General features: G+C 39.5%; 1 protein-coding gene across 2 annotated transcripts in view; it reads left to right on the plus strand.

The window, feature by feature from the left end:
• gnal2 (guanine nucleotide binding protein (G protein), alpha activating activity polypeptide, olfactory type 2) overlaps positions 1-15501 on the plus strand; it is a 53870-nt gene extending 38369 nt beyond the window's left edge. For both annotated transcript variants that reach the window (XM_033650911.2, XM_033650912.2), the window contains exons 6-12: positions 6616-6670; positions 6782-6855; positions 8260-8318; positions 8515-8635; positions 10056-10186; positions 10278-10345; positions 12991-15501. In XM_033650911.2, the coding sequence (XP_033506802.1) occupies positions 6616-6670; positions 6782-6855; positions 8260-8318; positions 8515-8635; positions 10056-10186; positions 10278-10345; positions 12991-13137 (655 nt within the window). In that variant the 3' untranslated portion in view covers positions 13138-15501. The remainder of the gene's footprint in view (positions 1-6615; positions 6671-6781; positions 6856-8259; positions 8319-8514; positions 8636-10055; positions 10187-10277; positions 10346-12990) is intronic.
• Positions 15502-16366: the final 865 nt, after the last annotated feature.

Here is a 16366-nt window from a genome sequence, read left to right on the forward strand (position 1 = left end):
ATAAGAACCCATTATTTTAGCTTCTGGAAACTTATATTGTGGGGTTTTTTTTTTTGTTTTTTTTTTAAATGTATGTTTAGACATTTTGTAGACCAAGTGTTGAAGAAAATAACTGGCGGATTAATCGACAATTAAAGTAATTGTTAGATGCTTTTTTAAGATTTTAAAATCTGTTAATTCAGTGTTCTTATTAATAACAAGCAGTCACTACTGTTACTGTCATGTTTTTGCCCCAGAGATCATTTGTTTGTCAAACAGTGTGGTCGGTACGGTGATGCCGTTTGGTGTCAATTTTCCATCGCTGAACATTGACAGACTTAAAGGAATACTTCACCCCCCAAATGACCATTTGTATATTAATTACTCACAGCATCTTACGTTGAGATTGTGAATAAAACTTTTTTTCTTGCATTCCTCCAAAGGGAACGAAGACAGAAAATTCTTAATGAATTGAAGTCATAGGGGTCCATGTTTAACAACGGCAAACAGACAGCCCTTTTCGATGGGGAACTAAACTGAAAGTGAAACTTATCTATGCTCTTTTTAATGCCAGACTCCATTAACAAAAATAGTAATTTTACTTTACACAGGAGCTGCTGGTTTATCACTGACTCAATTGTGGTGTGTTTGTTGTATTATGTGACCGCTGAATCCAAACTAACCCCTTTAAATGTCATAGAATAACATTAGCTAACTGATCAATGTGGCAGCAAGAAAGAATTTTCTCAGTTTTTGGATTCTTTGTTCTCAGGATTCATGCAAGAAATTACTACACAAATTACTGTTTTCGTCAGTGGAGTCTGGCTTTAAAGAGATCATAAAAAAGTTTCACTTTTAGCTTAGTTCCCCATTTGAAAGGGCTACCTATGTGGGAAGTACTGAGCATACAAATGAATAAATGAGACTTGGATTCTACTGCTAGTCGTATGAGAGTCTGTAAACAAATGTTTTGATAAAGTTTTGCTGTTAATAAACGTGGACCCCTATGACTTCAATTCATTAAGCATTTTCTGTGTCTTTGGATTCTTCATTTCTTTGTGGAGGCATGCGAGAAAAACAACATTTTTTTCATGAAATTAAGGCAATACAGGGTGAGTAATTGATATCCAAATAATCTTTTGGAGAGTGAGGTGTGCCTTTTAAGGTGTTTTTTTTGTTTTTTGTTTTTTTTTTTCCTTTCCTTTCAGCAATGGCGAATATTGCTACTCATGCTCCGTTCCCACCCAAATTTATTTCAAATTAATGTCGTGAATTGTTACTTTAAGTTTTTCTCAGGCAAAATGAACATAAAGCACAACTGAGCCCTAACAAAAACATTAGAATAAAGCTTTACTGTCTGGAAACAGTATGGTGGTGTTGCTGCCGTGTCCAGCAGTGAGTTTTACAGCGCTGTCACCAGTCAGTCGGAGACTAAAGTGAAAGTCCATTATGCTGGCCTGAGCGGCTCAAAATATGGAAACTATTGATTGGATCCTCTGCACTGCTAATTAAAGATGCTCCACTATTTGTAAAAAGTCAACCCAATTATCAAATGAGCACATGAGGCTGGGCGCTGTTGGTTGGTGTGAAGGTTGCGGGTCTATTGGAGAGGACTGTTTTCCAGCCTTTATTCCAGCGTTGTTGCAACTTTTCAGTGTCTTTGTACTTTTGTGCATATTCACAACTGGCTGTGTTTATGGACATGTGTTGTCTCTAGATACATAGCAGTTTGTTTTGGCTTAAAATTGAATGTTTGGTGCACTTCTTGGCTACGTTAGTCTGTTTGTAGCTTTATTTGTATTTAGGCCTGTTTGTTTATTTGTTTGCTGTGGCTCTCCGAAAGCAATCTAATGGTACCAGAGTTTCTGTCAGTGCTCTGGTTCAGGGAGAATCCCCCGTGGAGCTGGGTGACCCATGTCCCCGAGCCCCGGTGTGAAGCGTTTTAATGCCCCCGCCTCTCCACTGCCACCATCTTCCCTCTACCCCCTTTTCTGCTCAATGGCCAGCAACATGTGACCTGAGACCCCCCCATACAAACACACACGCATCAACTATCCCTCAACATACTGGTGTGTGTGTGTGTGTGTGTGTGTGTGTGTGTGTATTCATGCCTATGTCAGTGTTTTATGGAAAGATGAGGCTAACAACACAGGAAGACCAGGCCAAGTCAAGTGATACTGTCCACAACAAAGCCTATACATAGCAGCACAGCCTGGCCCGCAGGACAGTGTGTTTTGGCTAAATACAGAGACAACCCAGCCCCGCAGACAGAAAGAGAGCGACTGTAATGGACAAGATAGTGGTGGAGTTTTCTTTCTTTTTTTTTAATTCAACCTGCCAATAAAGAAACTGTCATGAACCACTAAAAGATAAATCCAAAGTTACAGCTGGAATAATGTGGTTTAATGGTCTTGAACAGGCTTTAAAGTTAAAAACAAACAAACAAAAAAAAAAAAACAAGGTGACAAATTCATAACAAATAATAAACTATAATTTACTGTGAAAGTACATACTAAGAGCAAACTAGGTGCCAGTTATCCCTCAAATCCACAAATTTGCCAAAATGACCACATCACATAACGATCCCTGACGCCAGCAGAGAGCAGCTCTGGGAGGAAATTTAAGAAACCAAACACAAACCACTGATCTTCCCGGACCTGAAACCCAGCTCGTCTACTTTGTGGGGCTTGACCAGAATGGCCGTAGTTTCTGAAAACTGCACCCAAACCTTTTGACAAGGCATTATCTGGACGGCCACTTGGTAATCAATGTTATCTTTTTCTGCGTTTTTTTTTTTTTTCCCCCTGGATCCAGGACCCTTGTTCTTTTTCTCTTGCTGGGTACGAGGACTATATTTGGCTCTCCAGTGCTCTAGCAATAGTACTTCTGTCACATGGCAGTCACAAAGCGCTCAGTAATTATAACCTAGCTAGGTTTCTGAAAGGAAGGCTGACTAAAAATACTCCCACATTGTTGCAGTGATGGGGCAAAAGCTGGAGATTTTTGGAGGTTTTTCGAATGTTTTTGTGTGTGTCTGTCTGCTCAGGGGAGACAAGTGTGTGTGATACTCTGCTGTATGTTGTGTCTTGTCAGATACAGTGCAGATTAATGGCTGTGTTTGTCTTGGTTCCTGGGAAGCACTAATTGAAAAATAGATAATTGTGTGATTTGCTAAATTGCTAAATTTGATTCTCTGACCAATGTACATCTCTGTATGTGATGAGTTTGACTATAGATTTGTGTTGACATCTCTTGTTTCAACATGATGAATGTCTTTTTTTTTTGTTTGTTTGTTTGAAATGCACTCTTTATCTAGTGTAGAGTTGAAACAGAAGTTGATTAATTGATCGATCGACAGAAAAGTAATTTGCTATTTTTGTAACTATTTTGGTAATCGAATTAATAATATTATTTCAGTTATTTTCTTTCAAGCAAAAAAAAGAAATGTGACAATAAGTTGAGTATCTTCAAATTTTTTCTGACATAATTTGATGACACCACCTTTGGTTTCAGGAAATGTGGTGGACATTTGTTATTTGTTTTTGACATCTTATATTAGGGTGTCTGCAGGTCCTGAAAAAGACTTTAAGTAAGTTTAACATTGAACCTAATACTTGCACTTACCTTGTGGCAAAATGTTGATTAACCTAATTCACATGTAAGCATATTTCTACATAAATCCTACCTCTACACGAGACTACATACTACTTACCTTGAATTAAAAAACGATGAACTGTCCAAAAACCAGGTTTAAATTTGGTTAAAAATGAACTTGGTCTTAAAAAGCATTTAATTTAAGTGTCTGACACCTGTAGACACCCTGTGTATTGATTAAATGATTCATAGAGAAAATAATTAGCAGATTAATCAGTGGTAAAAACTAAAATAAAATAAAAATTAGACCTAATACAGTGAGGTCGAACTCACTGGATTAGGGTTTATTTTCGACCTCATGAAAACTTTTTGAAGATGTTTTGGAAACCTGCATTATTCACATCTACAGCTAAGCTTCTTCTTCATGTTTTTTTTTAGCTATTACTTCCTGTCTGTGCGCCACCAGCTGTCAATAGTTGTTACTGCCCTCTATAGTCAGTAGAAATCATGTTAACTTGGGTCTTGGGAAGCCCACAAGGGGTGTTTAAGAAAATTATTCCCCAGTTAAGAAATAAGAAAAGGTTTGATTGTACATCTCACAACTTGTGTATGAGCAGCTACAGGGTGACGAAGGGTTGCAAGGAAACATAACTTTGTGTTAAAGTAGGTATAACTTTGTATTAAAGGGGCCACATGTGGAAAAAGTTTGGGAACCCCCTGCAATTGCACATGAGATCTAAAATTATGAGCACCTGTCATTTAAACATTGCTCTGCAGTGCTACAAGTGGTAACATAAACTCCTCAGGGTGTATCAAAGCTTCAGATTTAGGTGTTAAAGGTCTTTAGAAAGAAAGTAACAACCATCCAAAGGTCAATTTGTAAGTTAAAGACAAGGTGTGGAGAACTGTGGGAGTTTTTCATACTGGATTAGACCTCTGATCAGGCCAGGGAGATGACTTGACACACAAACCTCATCTGGTTAATAAGTACATGGTGTAACGTGCACTAAAATAATAAATAAGCAATTTTTAGATGTCACTTTAGCCTGTAGTACCCTGTGGCGTGCATTTGTCATTCTTGTGACATTGTAAAAACTGATTCAGCAGGTCAATAAAGACTATGTTTAGAACATTTTGCACAACATTTTATCATTGTAATTCATTGGTAATGCTCCCTTCCTTTGCTTCACACGGCTATGTCTGGTGATACAGTAGAAGCTACTCTGTGTGTGTGAAAGTCTAGTGCCCTTTCAGAAATAGCCTCACTTCTCCTTTTGTGTGCACTGTGTGAGGCAGAAATAAAGTCAGTGTGATGAAAACATTGTTGTCAGAGCACATGAGCGGCGTTATCTTTCATAATCATATGAATAATAGACTATTCATTTTTAGGTTATTTAATTCTACATGGGCGTGTTGGGTGTGCTACTTTTAGTGGCTGGATTGAAAATGAACTGACAACCATCCCCGGCTCAAACCGTACAAATACCCCGACTTACTAATCTTATGTACATCAGGTTTCTTGTAGCCGTGTCGACTGTCTTGTGACATCCTGAAGCTACAGACAGTTTGGGGAGAACATTCAGGGATGGTGAGGTTGGCTGTGTGGTCCACATCTCTGTCCTATATACTGACTGGATTCAGTCACCAACTTCAGCTTTAGGATGGAAACTCCTCTCCTACAGAAATACCTGACGCACCTTTACCTTCTTAGCTTGCTCTTTTACTTTCCTTTCATTTGTACCATTCTCTCCATAGTAGTTTGAATTATTGTTCTTTAATAGTATTGCTGTCACAATCATGGCATTCTGTGACTTTTAAGGATAACTATGTTCTTTTAATGCTGGCAAACATATTAGTACCACTAGAATTTTCAAGGCCGGTTCATTTGGAGCTCTGGTGTGGTCCGCTTTAATTGTCTGGATAGACATACTGAATGTTAAATGGCTGTTTCGGAAAATATATTTTTCGGCTATATTATGTAACCTAATTTATGTTACATGCCTGTATGGTAGTGTTATGATACAGAAATGTTTAACTTTGATGCAATATTGTGAAAAATATCGATAATCGATACCATTTTCAATACCACAGGAAAAAAAATTGACATTGAGGGCATACAAGTAAAAAAAAAAAAAATTACCATAACATAACACAGCTATAACACGACAGCAACTTTAGTGTATCAGTGCTGTGCAATGAGTATTTAAACCGTTTCAAATATTCAGAACCTATATGTATAGTGCTTTTCCCACAGCAGTGTCGCAATGGAGCTTTTTATTTAGTGTATATACATTGTGCCCTTAGACCCGCATTGTTGGAGTCCTTTAATTGTGTGAGCCAGACCATCCAGGGGCCCGTGTGACCATGTGTCCCCAGCCTCAGTGTCCTGAGCCTGCTGTGCTGCAGAGAGGCCCAGCTGCTGCTGCTGCTGCTGCCGCCGCCGCTGATGCTGCACATGCTCTCTCAGTAGTGAAGAGATGGCAACAGCAAGCTGTCTAACCTCCACAATAACCGCCTTATGTAATCACTCTGGCTAGAGACAGACCAAAATAGCCCAGACTGAGCAGCCCTGCCCTCTTGTGGCAAGCGGCTGCACTAACACCGGGCTACCGAGCCTCCACAGGGAGTCAGACATGGCGGCCGCCGTTTGCAGCATCCAGTGTAGCTCACATGAACATCTAAACAACTGTTGGGACTGATGCAGCACAGGAAGAAGGTTTAATGAATGATATAACAGTTGTGACGATGTCATATTTGAAAATTGCAGTTGATAGATGGGTTGAAATGAATAAATAGGATTGTGTTCAGATTGTTGGAAATGACACTGGGTCTCTCTGTAAAATGAGCTCTGGTTTCTTGTTTATTTGGTTTAGAAATCAGTTTTTATTGAGACTAATCTGATTCATTTGCCAGTTTTCATACACATTAACGATGAATGAATTTTTTGTAGTGGAATCCCACTAACTTTAGTGTTCCTGAACCCTATAAAAATAGTTAGACCTGAGTGCAAAATCTAAATCTGTTCTGTTTCTTTGTTTGCAGTTTCCTGGACAGAATTGACTCTGTAAGACAGAACGACTACACACCAACGGACCAGGTCAGTCCTCCCATTATTGCCCACAGCTTATAGTTTCCAAATCACTAACAAAAGCTTGCTTGTCTTAAATTTTTACTGAACTGGGTACATCTTAATTTCCCTGTTTGACAGGACCTGCTACGCTGCCGAGTGTTAACTTCAGGGATTTTCGAGACGAGGTTCCAAGTAGACAAAGTCAACTTTCAGTAAGTGTTTGCCCGCTTTCACTCGGACATAAAACACATGATGAAGACATGTTTTCCCTTTGCTGATGAAGTTGTTGATTAATAGTTTATTTTTCATTGCACAACATTTTTCAAACAAATCACATTTGATTTTATGTTTGCCAAGTAGCTTGTTAGCAACTTCTATATGTTCACTAATTTGCGCAAAAGACTTCCTACATAAATCATACAGGTGCCCCCTCTAAAAATTTCCCATCTGCACTGTAAATCAGAAAAAAAAGCATATTTCCAAACATGGAACATCCAAAACATCCCAGTGCCAGGCAGCCAAAGACAGAACAAAGAGGGGTCTACAAAAATGCAAAGACACTAAGTTAGGCATAAACTATACAAAGGAGTAAAGAAATTTTTATAAAAGAAATCTTAAATATCTTCAAACACGTCCACTTCCTTTCATAAGCACCAGCTTCTCCTAACTCTGTCTCCCATTCCTGTGAAGGAGGCTCTCCAGGCGTTTTTCCAGTCAGTGTGAAAACTTGTTGACCTTACGCCTTTCATAAACATTTAACTGTGCCTGTTTTTTAGAATTACTGTTGTACCAATAATCTCACTTAAGAATTCACTCTTGGGTTGTGCCTCTATATTTGCCCTGGCCTCGTGAAACGTCATAAGTTCATACCCCGTAACAATAATGAACAAAACACTGAAGCCCCGACCTGCTCTGCGGCTTCGAGCTGAGGTAGATAAGAGCGTCACTGAAGTGCCTAAAATGCAAAGTGAATCCTCTGCGGTCGACCGCTGTGATTTTGGAGTTTTTGACCATTGGTTGCAGTTACAAGAGCAGCCAATAAAAGTTAAAGTAAATGTTTCGTAACTGTGTAGATGATGTCAGATGAGATGACCTATTTCCGCAGTCGCAGACACAACAGACTTATTCTACCATCTGAAACGGGCCTTTGTATCAAATTATATCATCCCGAATGATTGATACAAAGGCCCTGGGATGTGACTTCCCTTTGGGTGTGCATTTTTTCCATTATTCAGCTTTGATGACTTCTAAACATCCAGCCAGGGTCACACAGGGTACTGAGTATGTGCAAATAATGCTGCTCTTTATGTTATCTGTTCATTAATTGATTATTCATGTATCCAGCTGTATCCCTTTAAGATTTAGGATTGCCTTTTGCAAGCCAGACCTGAGATCAGTAACAGAAAACCTTTTGTCATGATTAGAAAAAAAAAAAAAATTCTTATGTGAACAGTCATCAAAACTAAAACTGGGGTGTAATCGTTCTCGGGCCAGCCAACTGCAGCACAATATGTACCTGATGTCCCAATAGAAATATGCACTCTTTGATAAAAGAGGGCAGCAGCGAGTGTGTTGTTGTGTCTGAGTCTGACCCAGTATTTCTGTCTCCTCCGTAGCATGTTTGATGTTGGGGGCCAGAGAGATGAAAGGAGAAAATGGATCCAGTGCTTTAACGGTGAGACTTTTTGTTCCTGTTCTTCTTCAAATAGCTGCGCTGCACGTCCTTGACCAAACGCACGTTCTCCTCCTATCACAGCTCACCTATCTTAAAGTATTCTTTACCAGCTGAATCATCCCGTCACCTCTTATTTTTTTGGTGTGATGTCAGAGAGCTGTCCTGATGTAGTTCCTCTCCTCTCCTCTCCTTCTAGACGTCACTGCTATCATCTTCGTGGTGGCCAGCAGCAGCTACAACATGGTAATAAGGGAAGACAATAACACCAACAGGCTACGGGAAGCCCTGGACCTCTTCCGCAGTATTTGGAACAACAGGTGAGTCAGAAACATGAATGAAGTTTGAGTCAAGTGGTTAATTCACATGTCAGGTCCAGGAGGGAGTTCTCTGCTTTGTTATCCTTTTCTTGTCTTGCTTACTGCTCCTCTGGGGTCTCATTTATAAACATTGCATACGCACAAAGCGAGGCCGGAAAGAGGCGTACACCACCTCCCTCGCAAAAGTTGTGATCTGTAAAAACAAACTTGATGGGAGAAACTTGAACCCATGCTTACGAAATTTTGGAAATGGGAAATTGGCGACATAGATGGTGAGGTGGAAGCCCGATTGTAGAAATTGTTGAATATTTTTGGTTTAACCAGGAATATGAGTTTAGTGAAGTCAAACTCTGCTTTATGAACCTAAAGCAACTGAACACAGACTTTAAATCTTCAAATTAGAATTGAATCTCTGATAGTTGTTTTTGTCAACCTAGGTAGTTATGTCGTTTGTCCTTTTTAACTACTGTATATTGTAACAGTCAACTCACCACCTCCACTGCAGACATTTGAGAAATACAGACTGTAGTGGGCTAGAAGCCCAAACCTGCCACAGTTTCACAAATCATGTTAATTGAATCATTTTAAACAGTTGTTTTTCAGTTGTACCACAGATAAATGTGTAAAGCAGTCATTTGAAAAACCCGGTAGTGTTCCAGTTTGACTATAGCATGAAAAGTATACCAGAATTTCCCAGTTTAATTTCTCTTAGAACAGGTCGATGAGGTCATTAAAGAAACCTAGAGAGCTCAGGGGTGACACAGCCGGCTGTGAACCGCAACTTCCCCGTCTTCCTCACTTCTAATTTCCTGTAATGTGTCTCTAATGACAGCATAAAAACCCCAAACCCCAAAAATGCAAATAAAAAAGCACCTCTTTTATCATCAACACACCCGAATGTATCATAGAAACTGAACTGACTGGCATTCCCCTTTCTTGACTGTCTTTGAGCAAATTAAAGTTGTACTATGCAGGATTATTGGTTAGTGTTTGTTAACACTCTCGCCGGCAGAAGTCAAAGTGAAGGCCAACCCCAGATTCACTTGGATGAGTATGTCTTATGGCCTGGCGCCTGGTAGCTACCTTTTTACAAAGCCTCATCCACACCTGAGCGCTGTGGGGGCAAACACACATGAACGGCCCAACTATAGAAAATAAGCAAATACAGATAGTCACGGCAGATAAAAACACTGCCACACTCCTCTAGTGGGTCATAAGTGATGATTGAGAGGGATTACTTCTGTACAAGTCTGTTCATTGTTTTTTGAATTTAAATAAAGGGGGTCTAATTGTTTTACTTCCCAATAGGCCAAAACATCCATTAATTTAGTTAATTGTTGCTTTACTAGGAGCCGTGTTGACTCTGTATGCAGTGCTAACAATACTGTGTCTTTAATGGTGTTTTGTTGTTGTTTTTCAGATGGTTACGCACTATATCGGTCATATTATTCCTGAACAAGCAGGACATGCTGGCTGAGAAAGTATTAGCTGGAAAATCCAAAATTGAAGACTACTTCCCCGAATATGCTCGCTACACCATACCAAATGAAGGTTTGTGCCCCAAAGAACTACACAACTAACTACTAACATAGTTCCCCTTTACATCAGTCAAGGCTTAACTGTGAATCTGTCATTCTTTTAGCAACTCCTGAACCTGGTGAAGACCCAAGAGTGACGAGAGCTAAGTTCTTCATCCGAGACGAGTTTCTTGTAAGTATACCGCTGTGTGTGTGGACTGTTTGAAGTCAGCTGAGGTTAATGAATGTTGAGCCGTGAATAGCCTCGTCCTGTTAATTCATAACTGTGTTTTATGCTTATTGCTGCTGAAACACAAATGCCAATTGTGCATCTTATGTGGCTTTGAACTTGATAAAACACTTCTGCTGATTGTTACCTTCTCATGAGGACGAGGCGTCTGCTGAAGATCAATGGTGTTTAGCAACCAGTCATGTTGCTGTGTATCCTGCAAAATAATTTTAACTCAAGCTTACTTACAGTGTTTGTCAGCGGATGTAGAGTTAATTTTTTACTGTTACATGTTGATACTGTTTCTTAGGTCAAGAATAAACCCTGACATTCACTGTAATCACATTTATTGAAAAATAGCCTTTATTTTTATATAAGACTGGTGTTTATTCAGCCCAATCGGCAGAATAAAATGATGGCATTGTATGCTTCTGCAAACCATGTTACATTTGTACATTTCATACATATTATATCAACATTTTTAAAATGTTGTAGATCAGATTAGATGTATATAAGTGGAATCATAGGGAGGAGGAGCGGAAGAAAGATGGCGTGACACCCAGGCGAGGTGGCTACCAAGAAGCAGATCATTGTTTGAGGCCAACAAACAACAGAATTGGGGATTTTTTAGCCAGAGGTCTGGACATTTCCAGGTGTGTTTGTGGTGACCAAACAGGTTATTTTCCCCTAACCATAACCAAGTGCTTTTTGTGCCTAAACCTAACCACACATTAATCACAGTATTGTCACAACAGAAATCTAAAATGTTTCTACATATCTGTTACATATGAAACCCCCTACCCCTGTGGCTCACAGACACGTACAATGCCAACATTTATTCTGGTGACTGGGTTGGTTTGTCACAAGTCTTCTTCTTCCCCTTCTGTCCCTTCATGAGTTTTCCAGTGTCTTCATGGTTTTCTTTTATAATAGAATAATAATAGCAGCAGTGATTTAGCTTAATAACCAACATTAGATTAATTTGGTCTAATATAGGGCCATAGTTGTTTGGCAGTGGAGGTCAGTTACCTCACTTTGTAGTAGGGACAGCAGGAGGGTTGAACAGCGGGAATATCCTCAGCATATCTGTGAGATCCTGGGAAATCTGCATGACTGTATTTGTGTTTGGATTAGGGGTGGGTGACATGGACCTAAATTAATGTCACAGTATTTCAGGGTATTTTTGCGATAAGAATATTCTTGACAATATGACAAATTAGTTTAAAAAAAGAAATATATATATATATATATATATATATATATATATATATATATATATATATATACAGTTAATTTAAGAAAATAGAATTGCAACAAAATAAGAGATTTAGTTTTACAGTTTGCCTTCAAATATTCAGTAAAAGCTATACAAAATTTATCTCTAATTTCTTTAGTTTGTGAACAACGACAGTATCTCAGATTGAGATTCAGATTCTGTCACAATATTAATAGTGCAACAAAATGAAATCTACTATAATTACACATTTAAACAGCTCCCAAATACAAAAAAGTTTACCCTGGGACCCTTTTCTTATATAAATCAACAGGTGATTTCCTTGTCTTTCAGCAAAATACCAAAAGATATAGTTGGGGTTTTTTTCCACCTGGACCTCCTATTCTCTGCCATTTCTCCATTCACATTCACATATATGTACTTTTTCGTCAAGCTGTGAGTGTCACATAGGTTTACATTACCAAAGGTTTATCATAAAATCACTTGACGACACCCCATGTGCACATAGTGAGAGAGGAGAGGGAGAGATGCTGTGCTGCTGCTAAACGAGTTCACTCTTCAAAGATTGGGTATTCCTTAAATGAGTTGTTACACTAGAAAAAAAATCATATGGTCGAGCATGCATGAAAGAATAACATTAGAAAATCATTTTACGTTTAGTTATCGGCAGTCCTCCTCATCTGTGGCGACAAATCCCAGGAATCCTGGTGATATATTCCCAAGAAATAATCTTTTTTTTAATCACAGGAAAACTTCATCTCTCGACAGCAGACATCCTGATGGGTGTCAGCTGATTTAAAGCAGAAATGTGTGTGAGTAAAACAGAAGTTTCTAGTGTCTGTTATCAAAGTGAAGCCACAGTCCAGACAGATGACGTGCAGATGGAATTTTGTTTTGTCTCACTTAAAGGCTTTACTCTATGCACAACTGCATACTGCACACTACCCACAGTGCAGTATTAAGAAGGTATTAGACATGGATCACAGATGTGGAGATGAAAAGCTATATTCTTGCCTAAAAAAAGCTTTTTCCTCCGCCATTGCCGCTGGTTGATGCAAGCACTTTGCATTGTGGGATACAGTAGGCGAGTTAGACTGGCATACTGAAGTTTGTTTTTTTTTTTCAAATGGTTGGTTGGTTAAATCAGTACGTACTGCTAGTAAAGGGACAGGAAGTGGTCTTATTTGAAACTTTAACGCAAGGGAACTTTTAAGATTCATTAAGGTCAAAGGTCAGGAACTACCACAGAGCAGCACACCTGAAGATAGAAGAAATCAGAGACTAGTTGAAGGTCCAAAGTGGCAAAAAGAGGAGCTTAAATCTGCCTCAGATTATATTTTTCTCTAATGTCTTCTCTCCCATCTCCCGCCCCCAGCGGATCAGCACTGCGAGTGGTGACGGCAGACATTACTGCTACCCCCACTTCACCTGCGCCGTGGACACAGAGAACATCCGGCGGGTGTTCAACGACTGCCGGGACATCATCCAGAGAATGCACCTGCGGCAGTATGAACTCTTGTGATGGGAGACCGCCTCCGTCAGCCTTCTGTGTTTTTTCTCCACCATTCTGCATCCTTGACAAACCCTTCCTCCTCCTCCTGCTCCTCCACCCTTCCTCCTCACCCCTCCTCCCCCAAAGAAACCCTCAAGAACCCCCCTGACCACCCCTCCTGTCGAGGACTATGAAGTACTACTGAAGTGTGTCAAATCCTCTTCCTCTTCTTAACTTAGCTTTTTGTACTTTTTTTTTTTCCTCTCTCTGAGACCGATTCATCCCCATTTCACCGATGTGAAAGGAAGGTTGGGGAACAAAGTTGTTGCGTGCCGCTTCTTGTTTTTTTCTTTTTCTTTTAATCCTTCCTTTTTGAATGCCTTGATTTTTTTGTCATTCCACTAAGCCTTGGGCTACCTCCTTTTTTTTTTTGCCCCTTTTGTGTCCTGTTTTTTGGCTTTGTCATTGGACCTGGACTGGTGGGTGTGGATACATAAAGACACACCTACAGGACCTCAGTGTAGAGGCAGTGTGTGTGCGTGTTAATGTGTGTGTGTAATGAAGAAAAGGAGGAATGCCATGTGAGCGAGCGCATGCGTGTTTGTTCATGTCTGTGTGTCACCTGCCGGTCAAAGCTGGCATCACCACCATGACCTTTGCCCCCCTCCTTTTTTGGCCCCCGTCACCCCCTCTGACCTGCTTCTCCTCTCCGCGTGGAAGACGACTGGATGCCGCCGGAGAGGAACGGGAGTGGACGGAGGGGAACCGAGTGGATGAAGAGATAAATGCACTTTGCATCAGGTTCCTTAATAACTTTTTTTGTTGTTGTTGTTGTTGTTGTTTTTTCTCCAGAGGAAGCATACACACAATGTAGCATCACAATATTTATTACCCTGTCACGATGTTAGCTTGCCAAGCTGCAGGGTGCACCGAGCAGCCGAGGGACGTGTGGAGCAAAAGATTAAATTGGGAGGGGGGCAGGAAATACACGAAGAAGAAGAAGAAGAAGAAGAAGAAGAAGAACAAGAACAAGAAGAAGAAGAAGGATTTAAATGAAGGAAAAGGGACTGAGCTCTCTGCACCTTAGCCCTGCTGCCTCCACGGACTCGGACCTGCCTCCTTTTTCCACACAAACCATCCTTTTAGCTTAGAGATACTGATGGGAGGGGTGGGTGGGAGGGAGGAGGGACGGGAGAGAAAAATGTATTGTTCTCTTTAATTTTTTTTCTTTCTTTTTTTTTTTTTGTTTTGTTTTGTTTTTTTTGTTAACTTGTACACTGTGCAAGGTTGAATTATCCTGTACAGACTGTAAAATGTAATATTATTTTGTACAACTTAATTGAAAGAAAAACAAATCTACTTGTAGATCTTTGTGCCTTGATTATGGCTGTACCTGTAAATGAGCTCAGATGTAAGTATGTTTTCGACTGCGCTGTACAGCTTGATGTCAATCTCTATCAGCAGCGGAAGACTGCGGGTAGGGGACTTTCTCTGTAGAGTTTAGTTTTTTCTGGTTTATAAAAAAAAGGAAATGCTGTTTAGTAAAAAATAAAAAAATAGGGAAAAAATCCTAAAAACCTGTATACATTATGCAAATTAACCACTTACCTGCAGTGAAGACCAGATGTTGCAGCGCCATGCCTTTTTTTTTCTTCTGTTGGTTTTATTTTTCCTCCTTTTTAATTTTATTTTATTTTATTTTGTTTTGTTTTTTTTTTTTTTTGAATTTCACAGCTTTAAACAAACATTGGAAATCCATTGAAAGTGTCCAAATTGCAACCTGGTGTTGTTTTAATAGGAACCAACGTTTTTTCGATATGAAGTGTGTCTGAGATCTGTACTGATGTGCGTGCCTGTGCGCATGTGTACATAAGACAAACATAGACTCACAGACGCATTGTGTGTGTGTGTGTGCGTGCGTGTGTGCAAGGGTGAGTGTGCGTTGTGTGTAAAATTTTATAAATGTATGTACATGTAAATTTATAGGTCTATATAAATATATATGTACAATTATACATGTTTAATTATGTGTGTGCCTAGGTGTACATACCTATGTATGTATACGGTAAATATGTATACATACACACATAGGAAAGCATGTTTAGAATGGAGATGAATAAATGAGAGCGTGCAATATTAGTAATTCTTTGGTCCTTTGGAGCCATACCCAATGGCACAGGCACTATGAATGTGTGAGCAGCACCCAACAAGACAAGCTCTTCTCCTTGTACAAACAGCATCAGCCTTTTCTTCTGCTACAGTACACGTCTATCCCCAAAAGAGAGTGAACTGACTGGAGGTGCAAAAACCTTGTTTGGCCTGGGAGGATGATTAAATGACATTTTTATTTTCTTTAAATAAAGAGGCACATTAGAGGACTTTGCTTTATTTCCATCTTGGTGTCCAGTTGTGTCCAGATTTGTTACCTTTTGAGTTTTGTTTTTTGTTTTTGTTCTTGTGGATGCTGCAGTGGAGTCAATGTGAGTGGTCGTACGTACAGTACACACACATGTATGTGGGTGAGTAGGGCTGGGTACATTGAGTATCTTTACTGTTTCAGCAGGATTGTTTTGGTGTAAATATAGACCTTTTTCACAGCTGACATTTTGAGTCGTCAAAGTAGGAACAACACAGGTGCTACTAATAACATTAAGGATGGAAGTTAAGATGTACAGCATGAATAATACCAGGACCCTGAAACTGAAGCAGCTAAATGGAATTCAACCATTTATTCACTTTTATTATTTACTCTAGGGTTGGGTGACATGGATAAAATCAAATATCACAATATTTTTGATGAAATACTATCGATATTGTAGGGTTGACTGTTGCTGCTTCCACAAGTTACTTACACAATGAGATTTTTCACAAATAACGATCAGTTATGTGGGTATGAGTCCGGCAAGTTCAGAAAATTATATCACTTTACTGTAATGCAGCCTTTGAAACCAGAAACACTTAAATCCAAAATCTAAGATGATATCTGGTCTCATATCATGATATCGATATAATATAGATATATTGCCCAGCCCTAGTTTACACCTGAACTTTTCCTCCTGTGTGTGTCTGCTGTGAAAAGGGCCCACAGAGATGTTCTTACATATCGTGATATACAGTTCGGTGACTCTGCTCTCATGGCCCCTCACAGCCATGTTCAGTTTCTACCTGATTAGATGTCTGCTGAGGTTAAAGTTGATCGGAGCTACTGTATACTGGGAATGACAGGAGGTCCCAGGACTACATGTACATTACATGATAA

This window comes from Epinephelus lanceolatus, chromosome 12 (genome assembly GCF_041903045.1).
Source record: "Epinephelus lanceolatus isolate andai-2023 chromosome 12, ASM4190304v1, whole genome shotgun sequence".
In the NCBI taxonomy this organism is placed as follows: domain Eukaryota; kingdom Metazoa; phylum Chordata; class Actinopteri; order Perciformes; family Serranidae; genus Epinephelus; species Epinephelus lanceolatus.